At 55.8% G+C, this 22,977-nt stretch overlaps 2 protein-coding genes across 2 annotated transcripts; both read left to right on the forward strand.

Annotated features, from left to right (window-relative positions):
- Positions 1-208: 208 nt before the first annotated feature.
- On the forward strand, positions 209-4,915 carry CDKN1A (cyclin dependent kinase inhibitor 1A). The gene is made up of 3 exons (XM_074850507.1): positions 209-280; positions 2,537-2,938; positions 3,452-4,915. The coding sequence occupies exons 2-3, from the start codon at positions 2,545-2,547 to the stop codon at positions 3,529-3,531; spliced, it is 474 nt and encodes a 157-aa protein (XP_074706608.1). The 5' UTR covers positions 209-280; positions 2,537-2,544; the 3' UTR covers positions 3,532-4,915.
- A 2,721-nt stretch (positions 4,916-7,636) lies between these two features.
- On the forward strand, positions 7,637-21,993 carry RAB44 (RAB44, member RAS oncogene family). The gene is made up of 16 exons (XM_074850445.1): positions 7,637-7,751; positions 9,159-9,381; positions 9,478-9,592; positions 9,865-10,036; positions 10,314-10,457; positions 10,829-10,919; positions 11,033-11,128; positions 11,446-11,633; positions 12,032-12,071; positions 12,362-12,456; positions 12,993-17,146; positions 17,641-17,722; positions 18,078-18,192; positions 18,969-19,070; positions 19,912-19,988; positions 20,434-21,993. The coding sequence occupies exons 2-16, from the start codon at positions 9,175-9,177 to the stop codon at positions 20,519-20,521; spliced, it is 5,766 nt and encodes a 1,921-aa protein (XP_074706546.1). The 5' UTR covers positions 7,637-7,751; positions 9,159-9,174; the 3' UTR covers positions 20,522-21,993.
- Positions 21,994-22,977: the final 984 nt, after the last annotated feature.

Here is a 22,977-nt window from a genome sequence, read left to right on the forward strand (position 1 = left end):
AGTGGGTCCCTGTATCTCCTAACGGGGGGACCCCTCCACCCCCTAGGAAGGGGGTCCCTGCACGCCCCGCTCCCCGTTGGGACCGCGCACACTGCCGGGAACGGGGTCCGGGATCGGGGGGGGGACAGAACGGCGGCAGCTGCCTCGGGGCCGGGCCCGGGGCGGGGCGGGGGCGGGAGGGAAATCCCGGGCGACGCGGTGAGCAGCGGCGAGGCCCCGCCCCGCCCCGGTATAAAGCGAGACGCGACGAGCACCGGCCGCCGGGAGACGCGACGCGACGGTGAGTGCGGCAGCTTCGGGAGGGGCTCTGGTCGGTGGCTCCGGTCCCTCCCTGCCCGTGAGCCGGGGGGTGTCACCGCGAGGGGGGTCCGGTGCTCGGCTCGGGGGTGGGGAGCGGGAAAGCGCCGCAGCGACCGGGGAGAGGGGGGGGCGGCTCCGCCCCGGCGGTCGCGGCCCCGGCGCTGCGGGGGGAGCGGGGCCGCTCCCGGTGGCTGGGTCTGGGGGGGGGTGGTGGGCGGTGGGGAGCCCCCGGCCTCCCACCCCCGGTTCCCGGGCGGGTGGGGAGCCCCGGTCCGGGCTGCGCTCGCCCCCCGGCGGTGGCGGGGCGCGGTGCGGGGCGCGGCCGCGGAGCATCCCTGCTGGAATCCGCTGGGATCCGGACACCTTCCCCCGAGGGCTCCGGTGGAGCCCCCGCGGCTGGCAAAGCCCCAGCGGCTCAGCGGTGTCATGAGCGGGGCGTTCTCTGCGCCTTCCCCCGGGCTCACACCGGCCGCCGGCTCCATCCCCTGCCCCGGGGGCGGGTGCTCCCGGCCCCTCCTGCTCCCCAGGCCTTCCCCCGACTGGTGTAACTGGTCCTGAGTGTCGCAGGTGCCCGTGGGGCTGGTAGGGGGGGAGTGTGGGGTGTGTCCCAGGAGCGCCTTCAGCTCCCAGCCCGCCTGGGTGAGGCTTTGATGCAGCCGTGCACCTGCATCACCCCGTTGCCTGAGTTTTGGGGTTCTCCAGCTGAGTTGCAGGAAGCTGCGAAGCTTTTTTTGCTTTGCAGAGGCTGCCAAGAGCAGCGCCACCCCCATGGGAGGGGACGGTGACCCGGCCCTGGTCCTTCCCTCTCCGGTGGCTCCAGCAATCTGTGATCATGAGTCAGGGCGAAGCTTTATCTGGAGGTGCGGAGCTCCAGGGTGGCCCCTGGGCCGTGGCAGTGGGGTGAGGATGGGGCGATGGGCGCCTGACCCCGGCGGGGAGGGCTGGAGGGTGGCCCGGTCAGGGTGTCGAAACACGTCCCCCGCCTGCTACCTGCCACGGCTTGCCTGGACATGCTGGGACTTGCCGTGCAGTGAGGTCACCCTGTTTATGTGCTCTGACTGCCAGGAGATAGGAAGCTGGATTTCTATTTTTACTCAGGGATGCCCAGGCTGGGTTGGGAGCGGGGCCAGGCTGGGGCAGGGCAGAGGGTCAGGGTGGCCCGGGGGATGGAGGGTGCCCCCCCCACCCCCAACCCCCCTGGGCTGGAGGCTCTCCAGCAGTCCGCTGGCACGCCGTGCTGGTGGTGTGTCTGGTATTGCAGCACAGACGATCCAGGGGGGCTGGGAGAGCTCAATTTGGGCAGAAATCTTCCCTGCAGGAGGCTGAGCACCCCATCCCTGGGGGTGTTTTGGGGTGCAAGCCTGGGGGTCTGTTGTGGTCCCAGATTGGGTGGGCAACGAGCAAGCTGTCTTACTGCAGGGATTTTATTTCTGTGAATCTTGTTTTTTTTTTAAAGCAGATTTAATGAGCACAGCTATCCAAGCGGGGTCAAGCCTTCGCTCCAAAAGCAGTCAAATCCCAGAGTGCTCTTTGCTTTGCTCTGATAACGAGGTTCCTCACAACCGTGGGTGGCGTGAGGGATCCGTTAACCCTACGCATGTGTAAGGGGGAGGACTGCTTGGAAGGAAAGGCTTTGCCACTTACTGTGAAGGTCAAGGCTTTTGGCACCGATTTGAAAAAAAACAAACAAACAGGGTCTTGTCTCTGGTTACCCAACAGCTTCTTGCAGATAACAGGGGTGGTTAACTAAGCGGTCAGGCTTGTGGCATGTTCTTGCAGTTGCTTAAAAGGCTTCCTTGCCACCGGCCCTGGGTTCTTGAGATGAAGAAACTGGCCAGAAAAACATCCTGTTGCTTCACTTGCCCGTGTGCCAACTTGCCTTGTGCCTGTGTGGAAGTGGGAACGCAGCGGGGTTGTGGATGGAACCAGTGGCAGCATCAAGGTGATGGATGCTCTGCCCTGGTGGGGCTTTGCCTGCTGGGGGAGGAATGGGGAACGTCAACATGTGCACCTTCCCCTTCCTTCTGCATTGCACCAGGCTCAGGCCTCTGCCCAAGACACCACTAAAATCCCAAATGTCTGAGTCTTAAGATGGGCGCTGGCAGACGGTCTCCTCTGGGCTGCCTTGTTCCCACCTCAGCTACTGTGTGCTTTTCTCTGGTAGCAAATGTGCTGGCCCTTGGGCTTGCTTGTGGCTTGCCCAACACCCCAGTAACTTGCTCTGCTTTCCTCCCAGCTGCCACGATGCCCCTGTCTCAGAGCAGGGCTGGGCAGATGCCATGCAGCAGCAAGTTGTGCAGGAGCCTCTTTGGCCCCGTGGACCACCATGAGCTCCAGAATGAATTTGAGGGCATGTTAAAGCAACACCTGGAAGAAGCTCGGCAGCGCTGGAACTTTGACTTTGAGACGGAGACTCCCTTGGAAGGACAGTTCAAGTGGGAGAGGGTCTTCCAGGCTGAGCAGCCTCCCCAGGAGGTCCACAGCCTGGCCAAGGCCACCAGCAGTGAGAACTCCTTGGTCCACAAGGTCCCTGCCAAGATCCATCGCACCAGGATTTCCCCTGAGTATCAGCAGAACTTGGAGCTTTACAGGGCTGCTTCCCCGCTGAGCCTGAAACGGGGGCTGACCACCATGAAAGGTGAGTGCTGGAGGCTTGGTGTCACTTGTGGTGGCATTGCTGGTGTCGTGGCTTTCCTGGTAGGGACAGGTGGAGGGGACTTGGGTGCAAGAGCCCTGCCTGGCTCCTGGACATGGGGAGGGGACCACCCTTCATGCATCTCTCCTGGGGGAGCAGAACCCATCTTCCAATGGGAAAAGGCCACAAACTGGGTGACTTTTGGTTGCTGGGGGTTAGGCAGGGGGCTTACATCGGGTCTGTGGGTTTTATAGCTGAAGATGCCCCAAAATACTTCATCCCCTTCAGGTCTCATGGCCTGAGACTCCTCTAAGATCAGGGCCTGGAGTGGATATGCAGGTGAGACCAAACAGAAGAGATGGTGGAGACCTACAGGCTCTTCTCTCCAGGAACTTTGGGTGGGTGGTTCTAAGATGGAGCCCACCTGGGCTGGGTTTTGGGATGCTTCTGTGAGGACACCTCCCTCTTCCTCCCCCTGCTGCAGGCACTTCCCAACCCTGTCTTTCTACCTTCCAGACTTCTACAGCGCTAAGCGGAGGACCATCCATGACAAGCCTAAGCCTGACAAGCCCAAGCCTGACAAACCCAGGCTGTGACATGGTGGAGCTCAGCTCCTCTGCCACTGGGGACAGCCGCTGATGCTGATGTGCCCTGGGGGTGTCGGTGGTTCTTTTCCCCCACCCTGTACTGTGTAAGCTGTCTGTATGAAGCGATGTAGAATCTGTAGTTTCCTATTTATGAGTAGCTCTGGGGTCCTGAGGGACCTTCACCGTGTGCAATGTATAGGAGTAGTTGATGTTGAGGCTTGTAGCCCCATGGAGGGGGTGGAGGAGGACTGAAATGGGCCTGGTGGGACTAAGGCATTGCCTTGCCTGCTGAGAAGAAAGTGTGTCCTCTGTCCTGTGGTGGTGGGGCCAAGCATCATCCTTGCACCATCCTGCTGTCCAGCTGTGGTCCTTCCCCTCCCTGATGGCTGGCCGTGGAGGACGCTTGTCCCAGCCAGCTGGTGGCACCAGATATCCTTTAAGAAAGGGTCACAGCTATGGATTGTAGAGCGCTGGGACAGCTTGGCTCTGAGGACACCCCAGCTGCTGGCACATGGTGGTGGCCCCCTTCCCAGCAGGACAGACCCAGCAGTAGCAAGCCCTTGGCCGTGCCTGGAAGCAGAGTGACTCAGGGGCTGCTCCTTCCCATGGCTGCTTGGGAGAGGAAATGCTGTTCCCTGGACAGCCCTTCCTTTGGGTGACTCACCGGTGCTGTCACCTGTCAGACAGGCTGCAGATGGTGACAAACCTGCTGGAGGTCCCCAGGGCTGAGCTCATTGTGGGACCAATGCTGCCTGGGAGGCTTTGGGGTCCCCTGGACTCTGCTGACCCAAAACCCCACTTTCTTACCTTGTTGGTGGTGCTGTTTGCCTCCATGTTCCTGCCTCCTCCAACACTGACACCAGGCTGGGGAGCTGCCTGCTCTGCCTCTCTCGGACTGCTCCAGGAAAGTTCTGCTCACCAACAAGGATGACATTGAAAGACAAAATTGTTGCTTTTTTCCTGGACTACTTCTCCTTTGGGGCTGAGGGGGAGAAAGGACCCTCACTTGGCTCTGAGTGAGTGGCTTTGGTCACCTCTGGGATCGAGGGATGTCCTGGAGTGAAGGCTGCTCGGTCCCAGCGCTGAAGGATGAGTCTCCCTGCTCTTGAAGGACTCAACACTGTCAGATCTCAGCACTTTCATGGGCTCATCTCCTGCTCTGCTGGATTTGGACTCTGGAAACCGGTGCAAGATGGTCCCAGGCAGAAAAGGGATGGGGTCAACCTCCTGCCTTGCACCGTGATGCACTTTGCTGTCAGTGAAGCTGGCAAGCTCCCAGCACTAAATGTTTATTTATAAAAAAAAAAAAATGCTATTAAGTCTGTGTGGGGGGAAGGGAAAATATCTGTTTGTCTATAAATGTTAACTCTGAATAAACACTTGTGTAAAGGAATTGCTGTCTCTGGGTTAATGGAAATAATTGTGCTGGGAGCAGGGTCTGGCTGTGGGGAGGAGGGTGCTCTGGTCTGGGGGCTTGGGGGTCCCTCTGGGGGTGCAGCCCTGAGCTGGGAGGTGCCTTTGGGCTGGCTGGGAGCAGGGCTGGCTGCAGCACGGACCCAGCTGTGCTCTCAGCTGAGCTGCTGTGGGAAGCGGCTGTCGCAGCCCTGACTGACAACTCTGCAGGGTGAGACATCAGAGCAGGGGGCTGGGGAGCTGCACAAGGGCTGGGAGGGGCAAAACCTCACCACAACCCCTGTGCTTTACTCTGCTCCCTTGGGACAGCTGTCTGCTGCGGACCTGGGTGCAGGATTGGTGCTGCCACCATGTCCCCAGCAGAAGCCACTGCTCTCTGTGTGGATGCAGGCTCCTCCGCTGCCCATGTTGTGAGGCCAGGCCTCTACTCCGAACCCCAGTGCCACTACCTTGTGGGGCCAGTGGCCATTAGCCAGGGGCAAGCTGGTTGCATCTCCATTCCTCCTTTAAAGAGGTTCTGGGTGCCCGGTGTGACCCATGCTGTGGGACAGGGACATATAAGAGCATGTGGTGGCACTGCTGATGAAAACATGCAGCAGCAAGTCCCAGGTGGGGCTGGGATGAGCTGCTGGATGCCAGGGCTGCCATCCCCTGGGGGTCAGGGATGCCTCCACCAGGCAGAGGCTGCTTCCTCTGATTTGTATGTGGACTGTGAGCTCAGGTTCTGGCTAATGTGATAAATGACCCAATTTGCAGAGGATCTGGGTGAAAATAAAGTTTTGATGGTGACAACCTTGTGTTGTCGTTCAACCGAGGATCCCTAAAGCCTCTGCCTGTCACCGTAGGGTTGGGTGACACACACTGATGCCCCTTGAAATGCTTGCAGAGCACAATCATGCAGCCTTTTAGCTGCTGCTGAGCCAAGCCTTACAGATTTAGCCCTTTTAATCTTTCCCCTTGTGTCAGGCCTTCCAGCCCCCTTGGCTGCTGCCAGCTGCTCCTCCCTGCTGTCACCTCCTGTTTGTCAGGAGTGGTGGCAATGGAGGAAGCAAGAAATAAATCAGCAAATACCCCCTTGTCCCTGCTTGCGGGGCCCTGAGGACACCCAGGGTCTGGCTCTGCTGTGCAGGAGGGACCTTGGCACATGGGCTTGAGTTTTGCAACTCCCTGGGAGACCCCAGCCCTGCGCCACCTCTCCTGGGTGGGGGGAAACCGTGTCCCCCCCAGCTTTGGGGACACAAAATGGTGATGAGCTTCCAGCAGCTGAGGAATGGATGGAAATCTTGCACTTTCAGGTTGTGTTTTGCTGCTCTCCCATCCCAGTCTGGCCTCAGCACGGAGCGAGGATGCCAAGGTTCAAACTCCCGTGATGGCTGAGCGGGGCTGGGAGCAGGGTCAGGCGCTTCCCCTCCTTTCCCCACTATATTCAATCCCCTTTTGTTGAGACCTGCCCAGCACCTCCTCAGGGCTGGAAAGAGCCATTGGTGCTGTGGGGCTGGATTGTACCTTCCTGCAGCTGGTGTTAACCCCTGGCTCCAGCAAGACTCTGCAGCTGGAAGCAAGATGCTGGAGTCTTGCTGGGCAGAGGACATGAATCAGTGAGCTCTCCCAGGGATATCTAGGGTTTTACCCCCAAAAGCATCCTCAGGGAAAGCAAAACCAATATTCAGCCTTCTCCATGCAGCAGCAAAGAGCCCTGGAGGTTGCGAGGTGTGCTGACAAATGTGAGCTCAGAGGTGGTTTTTGCAAGCTGAGCTCCCCAGCCTGGCCGTGGGTTTGCTTCAGTCTGGGGTAACAGGCACCAGCTTTGCTCAGATACTGGAGAAGAAACAGCTGAGCCTTGAATCGGCCTACAAATGCCCAGGTGGAGCGGTTGCACCTGAGCTTGCTGCGGCTTCGTTAGGTTAAACGGCAAACGAGCAGGGCTGGGCTGTGGCCGGGTGGGTGTGATGGGGCAGGGCAGCTGCGCAGCCGGTTCCCTGCAAGTGATTTCACCAGCTCAGGTGGGGAGAGACGAGCTCAGACCCAGGCTGTGAGCCAGGGGATGTTAATTCTAGTTAGGGCCTAAAGATAACAGTTGGTGTTTTCCCTTGTTATTTTAGGTTTTTGCTTGGGATCTTTTCCCATTTTGCAGTTAAAATTGAGCAAAAATGCATGTGACCTGCCTAATTCCCCCGTCCCCTTGCAACTCAGAGTGGTTGCAGACTGCTGGCGGCTTTGGTGCCGGCTTTAAAGCAGAGTTGATAATTCAGGCAGGAGCCTTGGAAAAAATACCAGTGTGAGCAGCACAGTGGGGGAGATCTCCAAATCCTGGGGCCAAAGATCCTCCGCAGGGTGGGGGTTGCAGGTTTGTTCTGTCTTTGCAATCTGTGGGTTATAGGTAGTCTTGTACTTTGGGTTATTTGGACTCTTAAAATAACATTTGCTGTTTCTCTGATGTTTTTCCCCTGCCCCAAATACCTTCCAGACTTGGCTGGACCATTGCAAACAAGGAAAGGATGGGGACTTTGGTTGCGGTTCCTGGTGACACCGGCAGTGCCCTTGCTTTGGGATTTTGGGGGGCCTGGGGGGACGGTGACCCTCCGGATAGGCCCTTCCCACACCCCACTTGCAACGCAGCAAACAGGAAACGTGTGAGCGCCGGCAGTTGAGTGTAACCCCAAGCGGAAAGGCGCCTTGAGTAAGAGAGAAAATGAGAGCTCGGGCTCAGGGCAGGTCAAACGCCCTCAGTGTGGGACCAGCATCCATCCCGGCCTGGGGAGCCTCGCTGTCCCGGGCACCCCGAAACTGAGGGTCCCTCTTGGCACGCAGGAGAGGTAAGCTTTGCTGCTCTGGGGCATCACCTTAAAAAAATCAAAAAGTAAGGAAAATAAGGGGGTTTTCTTGCTGTTGGTGAGCTGGGGGGGGCACTTTTTCTTTCTGCCTGTGGCCGGGGCCCTTTTCTGATGGCTGGGAGCAGCGTGGGGTGTTTCGGAGGGACGGCAGGTCGCTGGGAGTTGGTGATGCCGTGGGGGGGCCCTGCTCAGCCAGCGCGGGGGGGTGCGTGGTTCTCATCTCAGCCCCCTCTCCTTGTTCTGTGCCTCTGTTGTGCAGTGGGCTCAGATCCCCCCCCCCCGGGGCAGGTAACTGGGGGCTTCCCCATGCCTTAAACAACCCCACCAGCCCCCCAAGCTCCTGCTTCTCCTGTCTTAGAGGCTGGGACCACCATAAAGGCACCTGGTTTCTGTCCCTGGCTTGCTGGGTGTCCTGTGGGGCTCCAGTGACTCCCCCCGACCCTCTCGTGTCCACATATTGCTACCGGATAGTGCCTGTGGGTGTTGTGCTTTAAGGGGAAGGGGATGGTTTTGGGGCCACGTTTCCGGTGCACCGCGGAGCTTTAGCAGAATCACTGTTCATGTTGCAAAAGGAAAGGGGCAGAGGGCTGGAGCTGGGGGGGCTTCTTGGGCCAGGAGCAGAAAGCCAGGCTGTGGCCATCAGATGACTCAAGCACGGCCCCAGTTCTCCATCAGCCAATCTCCACGACCGTGGTTTCCTTCACTCATTTTTTCGGCTTTGCCATGCGGAGAAGAGCCCCTCAGGGGGGTGGCATGGGGGCTGAGGGTGGTGTTGTCACCCATCCAGGATGGGGAGAGGGGAGCGGGGGGGGTTCCTGGGGCGAGCTGGGGCGAGCACACAGACGTGATGAAAACCTCCCTGAGGTCTCACACAGCTCTTCCCAGAGGTGACTCACGGCTGTGAAAGCTGGGGGAGGAATTTTAAAAGCTGCTGATGAGCTCCGAGAAAGCAGGTGGAACCACCACGTTTTTGCCCAGACCTCCAGCATCGCCTCGGCTGGTCCTTTGCTGGTGTCACCTCTCAGCTGTGTCACCTCCCGGGTGGCCCTCAAGCCTCGGCGGTGCTGGTGCCCTCCCTGCTGGGGTGGAGTGTGGGGAGATTTGGGGCGGGTGCTTGGCCAGTGGCAGGAGAAGCCGCTTGCCTGGTGGGTGCTGGGCTCGCAGCCGGAGATGACGGTCATTGCTTGCTGCGGGTTGAGGCTCCATTTGCACCGTGCAATCAGAGATAAGTGCCTCTCTTCCTATTGCCAAACCGGGGGCCCTTTACACTGACCAAAATGAATTTCCAGCTCAGTCCTGCTCCACCATCTCCCACCATGCCATGGCAAAGGTCTCCGGCAAGGAGAGAGCTGGCCAAGGCTCAGCACCCACTGGTTTCCCCCTCGACAGGACCGAGCCGGGAGCCATGGCCGAGCGCCGGGTGGCCGCCAAGGGCCGGCGTATGGGCTCCAGCCGACGCAGGCAGCTGCACGAGGGCTCTGGCGATGCACCGGCAGCCCCTGGCCCCAGCAAGGAACCGCCGTGGACATCTGAAGTGGTGCAGAAGGTGCAGGACTTCTTCAGGGAGCGGGACAAGGACCAGGTGGGGTTTGTCACCCGCTCGGATATGCAGGTAAGGGATGGGGATGTCTTCTCGGGTCGAATGCCGCCAGGCTGGCTGGAGACTGGCTGATGGGTAGGTTTTTCCCCTGATTTGCTTTGTTCTTAGAAATTGCAGGAGGAAGATTTCCCGTGCAGCACGGAGGAGCTGGAACTCGTTTTCGATGGGCTGGACGCCGCTGGCACGGGGCGGTTAAGCACCGAGGAGTTCACTGCCGGGCTCTGTGAGTGCTGGCACGCTGCCTCCAAGCAGTCTGGGCTGATCCTGGACACGGCCCTGGTGCTTTCCTGGGGGAACCTGAAATGTTCTCCTGGCTGGGTGGCACATGATGGCCCAAAAAGTGTCCCCATGTTCAGGTGTCAGCCCATGGCTTGCCTGGTGCAGGGTCCTATTGTTCCAAAGCGGCCTGTAAAAGCCATGGGATGGGAAGTGTCGGGGTTTGGGCTTTGCTGTCGCCCCAGCTGGGCACTGAAGGTTTGGGGTGTCTGTCGGCAGGGCAGTTCCTGAGCTCCCAAAAAGCTGCCAGGGATCACCGCCGGCGGAAAACAGCATCCCGGAGGGTCCGCTTGGTCCTCCCCAGCCCAGCATTGGAGGGGGCGGACAGTGAGGAGCGGAGACACTTTGCTGCCTTCATGGACCAGCTGGGCACAGACAACGTCTCTGAAGAGTAAGCCGCCCTGTGGGTGTCCTGCAGGATGGGGTAGAGGGGGAAAGGCTTGGAGCAGGAGGTCCCCATGCAGGCAACGAGCCCAGAAATGGCTTAGAGGTGCCTTTGGCCCAAGCACAGGAGCAGGGGACAGGATCACGGTCATCCCAATGCTCATCTGTCCCCCAGAACCACACGTCCCAAATGGTGTAAGCTAAATGACCTGGGACCCCATAGCTGGTCTGTCCTGGGCGGGGTTTGGAGGGATGCTTGCCACAAAACACCCCTCTCCCTGTAGACAGGAGATCTGGCAGCTCTGGGTGAAGCTCCGGCAAGATGAACCCCAGCTCCTGGGCAACCTGGAGGACTTTCTGGCCAAGATGAAGCACCGCATCCAAGAAGCCAAGAGCAAGAAAGAGGCTTTGGAGGTGACCCTGAACAAGTGAGTCACCCCAGGGCAGTGGAGAGGGACAGGATGGGAAGGATGGGGACAAGGATGGGGCCCCCAGCTCACCCCAGCCATGGAGATGAACCCAGGGAGGAAGAAATCTGGGAGCTTTCAGCATCTCCGTCAGTGGCTGGAGCAGAGATTTCCCTGGGAGCCGACATTTGGGGTCGAGCTCCCTCTACAGTTACACATGGGATGGCAAAAGTGCCGGACTTGGACTGCTGGACACGTCCTTGCTGGGTGAAGCTTTGCGGGCAAACCCAGCTGCAGCCTGCAGGTCCCATGGGCAATGTGGGGTCCCAGGGGCCTGCACCCACTGCAGCAGGGTCTGACCACCCACCCCGTGGCCTCGCTGTCCCTGGCAGGCACGTGGCCGAGCACGACAAGGAGGTGCAGCAGCTCTGCGAGACCCTGGAGCAGCAGATTCAGCAGGAGAAGCAGCGGCTGAAGCAGGAGGTGGGTCGTTGGCTGCTCCTCTCCCCTTGCTGTTCTCCCCAGGGGGGACCCAGCACCCCCATGACAGCTCCCAGATGGGTGAGTGGGTGCTAATGTCCTTGTTGCCATCCCAGAGCATGGCCCGGAGCCACCAGCAGGGCGTGGAGCTGCAGCGAGTGCTGGATGCCAGCGAGAGGGAGGTGCAGCGCTTGGTCATGGTGCAGATGGAGGTGAGCTGGCCCCAACCCTCAGCCCCCCATCATGTGTACGAGTCTCTGGACTGTGCCCACAGCAGCAACACGGTGTTGTACAGCTGATCCCAGTCTGTCCCCACCAGCCCTTGATGCAGGTTGTAACACAGGACCTCCATCCCCACCTTTTCCACCGCCATCCCCAAGCTCCCCTCCATCCCCAGAGGACCCAAGTTGAGTTTCCCACCCACCACCCTCATGGTGGGGGGAAAATTCATCCCCAGGTCTAGAGGAGATGGATATCCATCAATTTCTTTCTTTGTTCCTGGTGGGGTGTCCTGATTGCTGTCCCACAGCTGGAGACGCGGTGCCGCAGCCTCCGCAGCACGCAGCAAGCCGCCAGCACTGAAAACCGGCAGCTGGAGGAGAGCAACCGGGTGCTGGAGGACCACCTGCAGCACCTCCACCAGCAGCTCCAGCAGACCCAGGGGCGCCTGCGGACAGCGAGAGCTGCGGTGGCTCGGGAGCATGTGGAGGAGCCTGGGTGAGTAGCTGAGAGACCGTCATATCCCTCTGCACCTACGTGGTTTTCTTCTGGGGGTTGGAGCGGATGGGGAAAGAGTTTGATGGGTCTCAGCCATCGTGGTGCTTCAGTGGTCTCTGCAGTGCAGATTAATCATGGCTTGGTGTGAAAAGCACCAGAAAAAAAAGCCAGGATTATTGACACCATGTGCTGAACGTGTCCCTCGAGGACAGTGCCAGCAGAGATGGGGATGTCCTTCACCCAGAAGGACACAACCAGGACTGATCCAAGCGTTGTGGGTTTTGCTGTCCAGCTCCAGCCAATCGCCACCTCCAGGGCTGGGGGCTACCCTGGGGCAGGGATGGATGCGGTGAAGAGGATGCAGTTGCCATTTTGACCCCTGTGCTCTGTGTTTGCAGGGACAGAGCGGTGAGAGAGCTGCCTGGCGAGTCCCCACAGGTACTTCATCTGGGTGTGTGGGGACGGCATGTGGCTCCAGGGCCTTGTGCTTTTTGGTTTGGGACTGCAGCAGGGGCAGTGCCTCCCCTAAAAGCTTTCTCAAACTGGGTCAGCACGGTGCCATACAGATGCTTGGGAAGGGAGGGGGTAGCAGCACCTTAGTTCTGATACCCCCAAGATTTCGGGTGGGTACATCTGGACACCTGCCAGAGAGCTCAGCATCGTTTCAGGTGGGTACGCTCCCTCACCAAGCACTTTTCTCTCTCCTCTTCCCACCCTGTTTACTGCAGATGAGTCCGGAGGAGAGTGAGAAGTACCGCTCCGAGATGCGGATCAGACTGGGGTCCCAGAGCGGCAAGCCCAAAGCCAAGAGCACCCACCAAGTGTAAGGGGGTCCTGGGCAACAGGTTCTGCTTCAGCTTGTGCCCCCAAGCTCTGCGAGCTGGGGTCAAGCACCCAAGTCCTGCACCTCCCCAGGCAAAACACAATATTTAGTCCTTTCAACGCTCCTTTCCCACCCACTCATCTCTTATCCCAGAGATGAGATCACTTACCCCGGCTCACCGCCCTGCATCGCTCCCTTGGCTCAGGCACTTGCCATACCCGGCCAAGAGTTGCCTTTTCATCTCCAATAATGTGAACACGGAGCCTGGGAAGGGGCGCGCTCGCTCACCAGGCAGGATACAGCCCCGGGTCTGGCTCCCTGGGTGAGCATCCCCCTTTCCTCCGTCCCCATCGCTGCCTGTGTGACCTCCAGTACACCCAGAGGGTAAATAGAGTAGGGTTTGGAGAGGGATGGGGTGAGGTGGTGGAGGAGAGACCCCCCCACACCCAGTGCCAGCCCAGGTGGATGGGTGGGAGCTGCAGCCTGACCTGGGAACTGGACTGACACCCCCATCCCAAATTTTCTGCCCTTTCCAGGGTTTGGGAAAAGCTGCCAGCAGAAATAAGCCTTTTGGGAGCCCTGCCGAGAGCGAGCTCCACGGAAGAGGACCCCTTCCCAGAATTTCTGAAAGACCAACACTTTTCTGACCAAAGCTCTTTGCTAAGAGAGATGAATGATGCAATAGCAGCCCTGAGCAAACAGTTGAAGTCACAGGCACCGGGTGCACCCCCCGCGCCAGCAGACACTGCCTGTCGCCCCCAGGGTGATGCTGAGCCCCAAATGGGGCCGGAGGCAGCCACAGCCCATAGCACAACCCCCGGGGTGCTGCGAGACACCCTCGCCGGCCACGTCGGTCACGAGCTGTTTGAAGGAGACCTGAAGGAGGGACCAGCCGCAGCTGAGCTTTTTGCTTCAGACGTGACACAGGCTGGTGCGTCCGTGAGAGCTGGGCACCACAGGGCTCAGGAACCGGGGGCAGAGCAGGGAGAGAGCCCGGAGGAGGCCCGGAGGATGTTATTCCTGCAGGGAAAGGGTGCTGGTGTGAAGGGGCTGATGCTAAAGTCGGATGAGCATCTGCAAGGAGCACCGGGAGACAGCACAGAGGCGGGAGAGCAGGCACTGATGGAGGTGGAGAGAGAAGGATGGATGCAGGAAGAAAGAGGTTGGGAAAAAGCACAGAACCCAGGAGAAGCTGAGGAAGCGGCGCTAAGCCAGGGAGAAAGTCTGGAGACAGGTCTGGGGCCACCTGAGGCTGGGGAGGCAGGTCTAGCAGCGGGATGGCAGCTTGCCACAGATGAGCTTGGCCCAGCTGCAGCTCCAGGAGAGCTTGCACAGCCCCTGGGTGTGGGTTGGGGGGAAGAGGCTGAACCACCATTGGGGCTCTCTGGGAAACTTGAAATAAAGCCGGGAGAGCAGCTGGAGCCAGAGCCACCATCCTGGGGTGAGGCACGAATGGGAGCAGCCCAGGGGGACGGTGACCTCCCCGAGGTGACAGGGGCTCCTGGCCCTGGGATGCTGGAGGAAGAGAGTGTCTGTGCAGAGGTGCAGCCCCGGGGAGAGACCTTAGATGCCGACGTGCTGCCAGCCCAAGCTCAGCATGGAGGGAACAGCAGAGCCGGGGCCGAGGAAGGGGAGGTGGAGGTGACGCAGCCCAGGGAGGCAGAACCGCAGCCACAGGGTGAGTCTGCGAGGGGAGCCGCAGTGGGGGGGGCGAGCGTGGGGGCAGAGGTGCCGCTGCCACTCGCAGACATGCAGGAAGGCAGAGCGGGAACAGATGTGCAACCGCTGGAGGCCCAGAGCAGCGATGTCAACGTGCAGCTGCATGCAGAGGTGGAGGCAGTTCTGCAGCCCCTGAGTGAGGCCACCTCCCCGGGGACAGAGCAGGGATGGAGCGTGGCTCCAGATGTGCAACCCCTGGATCAGGTGGACAAACCAGAGTTAGTGGAAATGGAGGCAGAGGATGCCCAGGCAGACATGCAGCTGTATGGGGGTCTCAGCCCAGAAGCCCCCCCCAGAGGGGAGGGTGGAGCAGCTGTGCAGCTCAGGGAGGAGGCTGAGGATGGGGTACAAGGACAGGATGAACATGGGCTGCCACACGAGCCTGTGTTTCTCCTCCATGGAATGGCCACCAGGCAGGGAGAGGGGGCTGGTACAGACATGCAGCCATGGGAGGAAGCTGCGATCCTGGACAGGCTGGAAGACCAGAGCTCTGATGCCATCGTGCAGCTGCTGGCAGAGACAGATGAGGCCAAACTGACCCCAGGAGGGAGCACAGAGGCAGCTCTGCAGCTCTTGATCGAGGCCGCCTCCCCAGGGACAGAGCAGGGAGGGAGTGTGGCTCCAGATGTGCAACCCCTGGATCAGGTGGACAAACCAGAGTTAGTGGAAATGGAGGCAGAGGATGCCCAGGCAGACATGCAGCTGTATGGGGGTCTCAGCCCAGAAGCCCCCCCCAGAGGGGAGGGTGGAGCAGCCATGCAGCTCAGGGAGGAGGCTGAGGACAGGGGACAAGGGCAGGGTGAGCGTGGGCTGCCACACAAGCTTGTGCTTGAACTGCAGGGACCAGGAGTTGGGCAGGGAGAGGGGGCTGGTGCAGATGTGCAGGCACAGGGGGAGGCTGCGATCCTGGACAGGCTGGAGGACCAGAGCTCTGATGCCAACGTGCAGCTGCTGGCAGAGGCAGTTGAGCTCAAATCAACCTCAGGAGGGAGCCCGGAGGCAGATCTGCACCCCCCCAGTAAAGCTGGTTACCTGGGGACAGAGCAGGGAGGGAGTGTGGCTCCAGATGTGCAACCCCTGGATCAGGTCGATAAACCAGAGTTAGTGGAAATGGTGGAGGCAGAGGATTCCTGGGTAGACACACAGCTGCGTGGGGATGAGAGCTCAGAAGCCCCCCAGGGAAGTGGAGACCGTGCAGCCGTGCAGCTCAGGGAGGAGGCTGAGGATGGGGGACAAGGACAGGATGAACATGGGCTGCCACACGAGCCTGTGCTTCACCCCCATGGAGTGGCCACCAGGCAGGGAGAGGGGGTTGGTGCAGGTGTGCAGCCACGGAAGGAGGTTGTAATTCTGGACATGGTGAAGGACCAGAGCACTGACACCAACATGCTGCCGCTTGCAGAGGTGGAGGAGCTCAAACTGACCCCAGGAGGAAGCACAGGGGCAGATCTGCAGCTATGGAATGAGGCCAACTCCCCAGGGACAGAGCAGGGAGGGAGTGTGGCTCCAGATGTGCAACCCCTGGATCAGGTGGACAAACCAGAGTTAGTGGAAATGGAGGCAGAGGATGCCCAGGCAGACATGCAGCTGTATGGGGGTCTCAGCCCAGAAGCCCCCCCCAGAGGGGAGGGTGGAGCAGCCGTGCAGCTCAGGGAGGAGGCTGAGGACAGGGGACAAGGGCAGGGTGAGCGTGGGCTGCCACACGAGCCTGTGCTTGAACTGCAAGGACCAGGAGTTGGGCAGGGAGAGGGGGCTGGTGCAGATGTGCAGGCACAGGGGGAGGCTGCGATCCTGGACAGGCTGGAGGTCCAGAGCTCTGATGCCAACGTGCAGCTGCTGGCAGAGGCAGTTGAGCTCAAATCAACCTCAGGAGGGAGCCCGGAGGCAGATTTGGCATCCCTGGGTGCAGCTGGGATGCAGGATGGGGAGCAGAGCCAGACTCCTGGTTTGGAGGCTGATCTGTGTGTATCTCTCAACTCAGATACATGGGTGGGGGCTGCTGATGCACATGTGTCCCCTCCAGCCACTTTACGTCCCAAGCGTGCCGCTGCCATTGAGGGTCCTGGTCTGGAAGCAGTGGTGGAAGCACTCGCTGATGGAGATGGGCAGATCCTGGAGGATACCCAGACACTGTCAATACTGCAGGGAGAGAGGGCTGATGCAGAGGAGAGGCCTTTGGATGGAGCTCAAGTTCTGGAAATGGTGCAGGGAGAAAGGCTGGAAGCAGGGGCAAGGATTTCAGTTGAAACTCAGAGTCTAGGGTTAAAGCAGGGCCATGATGACAGTGTGTCTGTGCTGGCCCCCCTGGTCTCCGAGGTAACATTACAAAGCAGCATGCTAAAGCTGGAAACGATGATGCAGGAGGATGTTCTCGTTCCAGATGTGCAGCGGCTAGGTGCTTCGGGACAGGCAGCCCAAAGCGAGCTTCAGGAGCAGGTCTCAGCACAGGCAGATAAGGTGAGGCTTCAGCCTGCTTCCCAGCAGCCAGAGGAGAAGCCACCGCATGTGATGGAAACAGAGCGGGTAGCTGCCAGACCTGCTGAGCCTCCAAAACAAGAGTTGTCACCAGCGTCAACCCTTCACACAAGGGTCCAACAGAAGGAGGATGCTGGGAATGATCAGTCGGGGATGGTCCTCGGAGACAGCTCGCTGGGGGATGCAGCCAACAGCAGCACACAGCCTCCAAGGCAGCTCTTGGGAGAACAGAGCAAAGACCTCAGTGTTGGTCAACGGGAGAAGCAACAAGAGGTTGGGCGGAAAATGAGCCAGGAAGATGAGCCCAGTCTAAGAGAGCCAGGGGCCATGACTGCAGATGGGGCAGGGGCTGCACCAAAGGATTCTCCTGGAGCCTCCCTGGACCCAGACCACCTCTACAACGTGCTGTTTGTCGGGGACTCCCACGTGGGCAAAACATCATTCCTGTACCGGTTACATGCTGACACCTTCAACCCGCACCTCACTGCCACAGTAGGTAGGTCTCCTCCAGCTCCTCTCCAGCATGGCTCTGCACCTGCTGGGGTGACCCTCACAATTCCCTTTCCTCCACCCCACCAGCTGCTGGTGATCATTACACACATGGTACAGCTCATGCCAAGTGTGTTACACAACCCGTCATCAAGGACCAAACAGGACCACCAACTTCACATGCCTGGATGCTCCTGAGCAGGCAGTGCTGGTCATCCTTGCCCTCTCTAGGGCACCAATACTAATGTCCCTAGTGCTTTTCTCTCTGCTTTGCCTTTCAGCTATATTCTCCTCTCTTAACCAACCTGGTTTTACTCATCATGAGATGAGAGACCTTCCCAAAATCCAGCCATTAAAGATCTAAAAGCTGGAGGTTCACTTAGGACCAACCCCCTTGAATTGCAGCCTCAGACCACACCTGCACTGTGTGCCTTCTCCATCCATCCTCTGTCACAGGGATGAACTCTACAGTATCAAAATACACTTTTTTGTGTCTCCTAGGACTGGATTATCAGATCAAAAACCTTGTTGTGGACAACAAGCGCTTTGCTCTCCGCCTGTGGGACTCAGCTGGTCAAGAAAGGTGAGGTTCTGTGCTGTCTGCTTAAGGAGAGCAACCTGTGGTTTTCTTCTTTTTTTCTGGTAATTTAGTGGAAATGAATGTTCTTGGCTTTGCTAAGCAAAGGAGGGGTTGTTTAAGAAGGGATTCTGTAGAGTGTGTGATCTGATAAAGAATAATAAAGGAAGTAATTAAGATAAAAATAAGCACTCAGGCTGTTCGTACAGCCTCTGTGATCAGGATAGGAGCAACATCTGGGGTTTGATTTTATTTTATTTTTTTTGTAGACATGCATTTTCAGCTTTCCCACTGGGATTTCAGATTGCTCCTAGGCAAAACCTCCTTAGACCTTATCGGTGACAATTTAAAATGTACGCAGGTACCACAGCATCACCAAACAGTTCTTCCGAAAGGCGGATGGGGTTGTGCTGATGTATGATATCACGTCGGAGTACTCCTTCTCGGACGTGCGGTACTGGCTGGGCTGCATCCAGGTGAGTGAAGCAGAAAAACCTCGTTCTGTCCCCGAGGTCTTGGAACAGACGGTGACTCTGAGATCAGCATTTCCCCACCTGACCTCTGCCACCAGTTAGGGATGGACATCTGGGGGGGACCAAGCCCTTTGTAAAGGGCATTCTGCTTTGCTTTGGTTAGAAAATCATTTTTCTTGGGGGATTTAAATTCAGATCCTGACAATTTTCACATTTGTACAGTGTTTTCTGGGGTAATTTGTTGATAGCATCATTCTGGTAATGATTTTTTTTAAAATTAAAAACCAGTGCAGAGGAATGGAAAATGTTGAAAGTGATTTTCATAACACTATTAAATCAAGAATAGTCCACTTTGAGTCCTGGGAAATGGGAGGTAACTTGTGTCTTATTAAAAACTTCTTGTCAGAGATTTCCAGTCAATACAAAGTCAGTGTTTAAAAATGCTGGAACAAAATAGGATGTCACTTTGCTCAGTGCCTGTAAATCCCAGCCAGAGCTTCTTCTGGAGGGTTCCTGAAGTCGAACACAAAGCGAATTCACTACAAGGGTCACTGGTCCAGTGCTCTGCCATGTTAATAGACCAGGACAGATGACTTAAGGGAAAAAAAAATCCCTTTCTTAAATGTGGTTAAACTCATTTAAGAATTTAAGGTTTTATTATCGGCCCAAATCCATGGGTGTCCTTCACAGTGCTCCAGGATGTGTCTAGACAGTGTGGCTGGCTGTGATTCGAGTGAGATTCAGATGTGCTCCTGATCCTCCCCTCTTTAATGGCCCAGGAAGGAGCAGAAGATGGAGTCGCTATTCTGCTTCTCGGGAACAAAACTGACTGTGCTGCAGAGAGACAGGTCCCTACGAAGGAGGGGGAACGCTTGGCCAAGGTAGGTGCAGGGCCCTGCTAAATCGTGCTGTCCACCTGAGTTGGGCAAGGACAGCTAAGGATGGCTGCCACCAGCCTGAGGACCTGGCGAAAGGTGAAAGCTCTTAACTTCCCTTTTGTGCATCTGTGGTCGGCCAAGTGATCTCTGAACCCATCTTTCACCCTTCCCTGCCTTGCTTTCCCCTTGCCTTTGTAGTTTTGACTCAGCACTACCCAGTAAACAGTTTAGGGAATGAACTGGATCTATAAATGAAAACACTTTCAGCTCTGCTTATCTTTGCTTTGAAGTGTCAAGTATCTTCCCAGCATCATATAACTAATAAACCCACCAAGCCCTATCCTGTTTTAAAGATACTGAAATGCTTAAAGTACAATTAATCTCTTCAAATGCAGATGGCTAATAAAAATTAGGTGAGAAGAATCTCACCTTTACCAACTTAATTTCAAAGTTTATGGGATTTGGGCCAGTATCCATTGACTGGTTTTACAAATGGAGACAGCAGGACAAGGGGTTAGATGCTGCTTTTTTTTTTTTTTTTTCCCTTCACAAACCAGTCACTGGCAGACACAAAAGGCCCAGGAACATCCAGTTACACCCCCACATTTGCTCCACTAACCAGAGGGCATCACATCTCATTGCGTCAGCCTTCTCCTTGATACTAAATGTTGGTGTTGTAGCTACCAGAAAAGCTGGATTTCACCCTCACATCCCAGTAAATAAGTTGTTTCCTTGAGTCCTTCTCTTTTCCCTTGACCATGACTGTCCTGTGGCTATTTACTCCCATATTAAGTTATTCCAATGCAAGAATATTACATTTCTATCTGGGCTCTGTGTCTTCCAGGAGTACCAGCTCATGTTTTACGAATGCAGCGCTGCCTCGGGCCACAACGTCTCCGAGTCCATAGTCAGCTTAATCAGGTGAGGCATGTGCTTGGATTTTGCCAGTTGTCCTGAATTTAATGGACTCCCTCCTGCTTTTTTTAACTCCAAATGCTGGTGTGTTACTGTCACTTGAGACTCCATGTGCCCAAATGTCAGGGAAAACTCAGAGCAGCATGTGCACGGCTGGGATGAGCTGGAGGTAAGTGCTGTGAGATGTCTCCTGAGTAGTCAGCATTGCAAGGAGATTAATAAAACCCGTCTCAGGGTGCTGCTGATTTCTCCCTGGGTTGACTGAAATAAATTCTGTCTGTGATTTGATTTAGGTTGGCAATTTTAGCAGAGCCCACAGTTCTCAAATCATTCTGAGCTGGAAGGCTCCTAACTCCTTTCAGCCATGCTGAGCCTCCTTTACCAACGGAAATAGCACAGCAATACAAAATATGGGGGAAATACCCAACTAATTTGCTTCCTTTTCTCCCAGGTTGCTCAAAGTTCGTGAAGATGAATTGAAAAATAAGGCAGAAGAGGTACCAAAGCCACCGCAGAAGAAAAAGGGCTGCTGTTGGTGATTCACAGACTCCCTCTGCTGTGATCTGAAACTGCAGTGACAGCCAGAAAAGCATGAAAATAACCCTCAGACACCATCTCCGCTCCCCATGTGTCTGCCTTGCCTGATCTCCCTCGGATGCTGAGAGCAAAAGCCACCACGGAGGAGCCGGCTGTCACCCGGCCCCTTCCCCACTCATCTCCTGTCATTATCCCAGAGCACAAGAGACCTCCAAAATACTTGTAGGGAAACTTTGCCACTTTCTTTTGGAGACAAAAAACGGGCTAAGGAAAGAGGCAGAAAAGGAACCCAGCTGGATCCGAGATGCCAGAACGATACTGGAAGCAGCAGGGAGCAAAACCAAGTCTTGGGGTAAAAGAAATTAATACCAGGGGTCACCTAAAGGCCAGTGTATAAAACAAGGGGGTTTAGGGCTGTTGGTGCTGCTGTGCAGCAGTGACTTTTGCTCTTTGTCATCTGATCAGATTTGATCTGGAGCAATGCCATATGAAGTATATCCTAAATGCATTTTTGTAAGTCTCTCCAGTTAGGCAAGGTAAAGCTAGCTTCTCTCTTTCCTGGTTTATCATGCCAGTGAGAGCAGTAATGGGGTCTTGACAGAAAACTACCAAAAACTTTGCTCAAAATAAATTCAAAAGCCCTGAAAGCATGTCCAGGATAATAGAAAGAGCACTGGGGTGGTGGGATATATGATCAGATAAATGTTTGCAAGAGCTCTTTTCACTGCACTGCTGCCAGAGCAGATTTTTTGCACTAGTACAGCCAATCTCAGGATGGGCAAGGAAGAGCAAGCTGCTGCACCCTGCCCTTCTGCAACTGGGAGAGCTTCTTTATGAAGTACTGAATCAGTTTTAAAACCCAGTGTGAAAAATCTAAACAAGCACATGTGACAATTTCAAGGGTTTTTTTTTTTTTTCTTTTTACAGCTTGATGCAGAGAACTGTATTTTTGCAGAGAAAGACATACAGACTAAATAAATAAGAATACAAGTCTTATATTTTAGTATTTTTAAATATTACAGGGGAAATGTGTAGCCTTGTCTCCCAGCAGTTCAACGGGTGTATTTAAAGACTGGGCTTACATGCAGATTTGGGGGAAATAGTTCTGCTCAGATGGGTTTGCTTTTTGTTGCCATTATTATTTATATGTATATTACAGCAAAGCATGATAGTAGCCAGTTTCTGCTTTACAAAAATATAGTGACAAGGGTTGGTTTTCTAATAACACTATATATTAAAAAAAAAAAAAAAGGTATATCATTCTGCATGTTTCTGGCTCTGTTATAGCTCAGCTTTCCAAGGAAACAGAGCTCCTGATGCCTGTGTATATGGACCTGTTTTCCCTTTCCCTGCTTCAAACAGTTTTGGAATCCACAGGCTGTTTTTAGCAGTCCCCGAGGGATAGCAATTACAAAGCTCTGAGACGTTGTGACCTCTGCATGAATAAAGGCCTGAGTAACTGAGACTAATTAACATCCCCATTGATGGAAAAATTGCAGTTTAAGTTAGTCTCTATCAGACAATGACAAATCTCCACGGGAGAGACCTGCAACGCACAGAGCCAGGTGAGAGCAGACTTGCTTGGTTCTGCTGCTCACAGAATTACGCCTTGTGTGATACCCAAAAGCGCTCTGTGGAAATGATGTTGATTTGCAGATAGCGATGAAAAGAGACCACTGCCGGGCGAAGCTCACGCTCAGAAAAATCAGGGTTATGATCTTTGCCAGGTGGGGTACAACTTTGCAGTGACGCGGGAATTTCTGAGTCTTTCAGCGATGAGTTATTTCCTCTGCACGCCCCATCTCAGCGCTCCAGCATCTCTGCACCGCTAAAACTCCCCTCCCCTAAGTGTCTTCCCCAGCCTGACCCCTGCCACAAGCCATCCTCCCTCGGCTCTATCCTTAAAAGACTTTCTTAATGCAATATATTTATACTCCCATTTCACATTGATCCCTCTTTACCATATTTCACTATAAAATGTTTTTACTAATTGAGCAGTGGGAGCTGCCTGAAGACCACAGCTCCTCAGGAAGAGTTTAAAAGAGTTTATGTGGCTCAGTTCAGAGCTGTGCCTGGATTTGCTATTCAGAGTATCTAACATTGGCCTTTTTTTTTTTTTTTTTTGGGGGGGGGGGTGCATCTTCATGATTTCTGCTTTGCTGTTGTATCTTAAAATAATATAAATCCAAGCACACTTTGCAAGTCTGGTCCATGATAAGAGAAGCACCATTTCATCCTGATCAACCCAAAAATGTTCTTTTTACGGGGTCCACAATAGTTCATGGCTGCGTGACACCTTGCAGAACCACCCAGCTGCATGTATGCTGAAGCCACCCATCAGATCAGCTTTTCCCTTTGCCTAAATTTGCTGGGATTATGTGTGGAAGATGCTGCTTTGCCGAGTGGCAGCAGGATTGTGCAGGAAAACATTTTTATTTGCTTGCAAAATAGAGATCGC

This window comes from Strix aluco, chromosome 25 (genome assembly GCF_031877795.1).
Source record: "Strix aluco isolate bStrAlu1 chromosome 25, bStrAlu1.hap1, whole genome shotgun sequence".
NCBI classification, from domain to species: domain Eukaryota; kingdom Metazoa; phylum Chordata; class Aves; order Strigiformes; family Strigidae; genus Strix; species Strix aluco.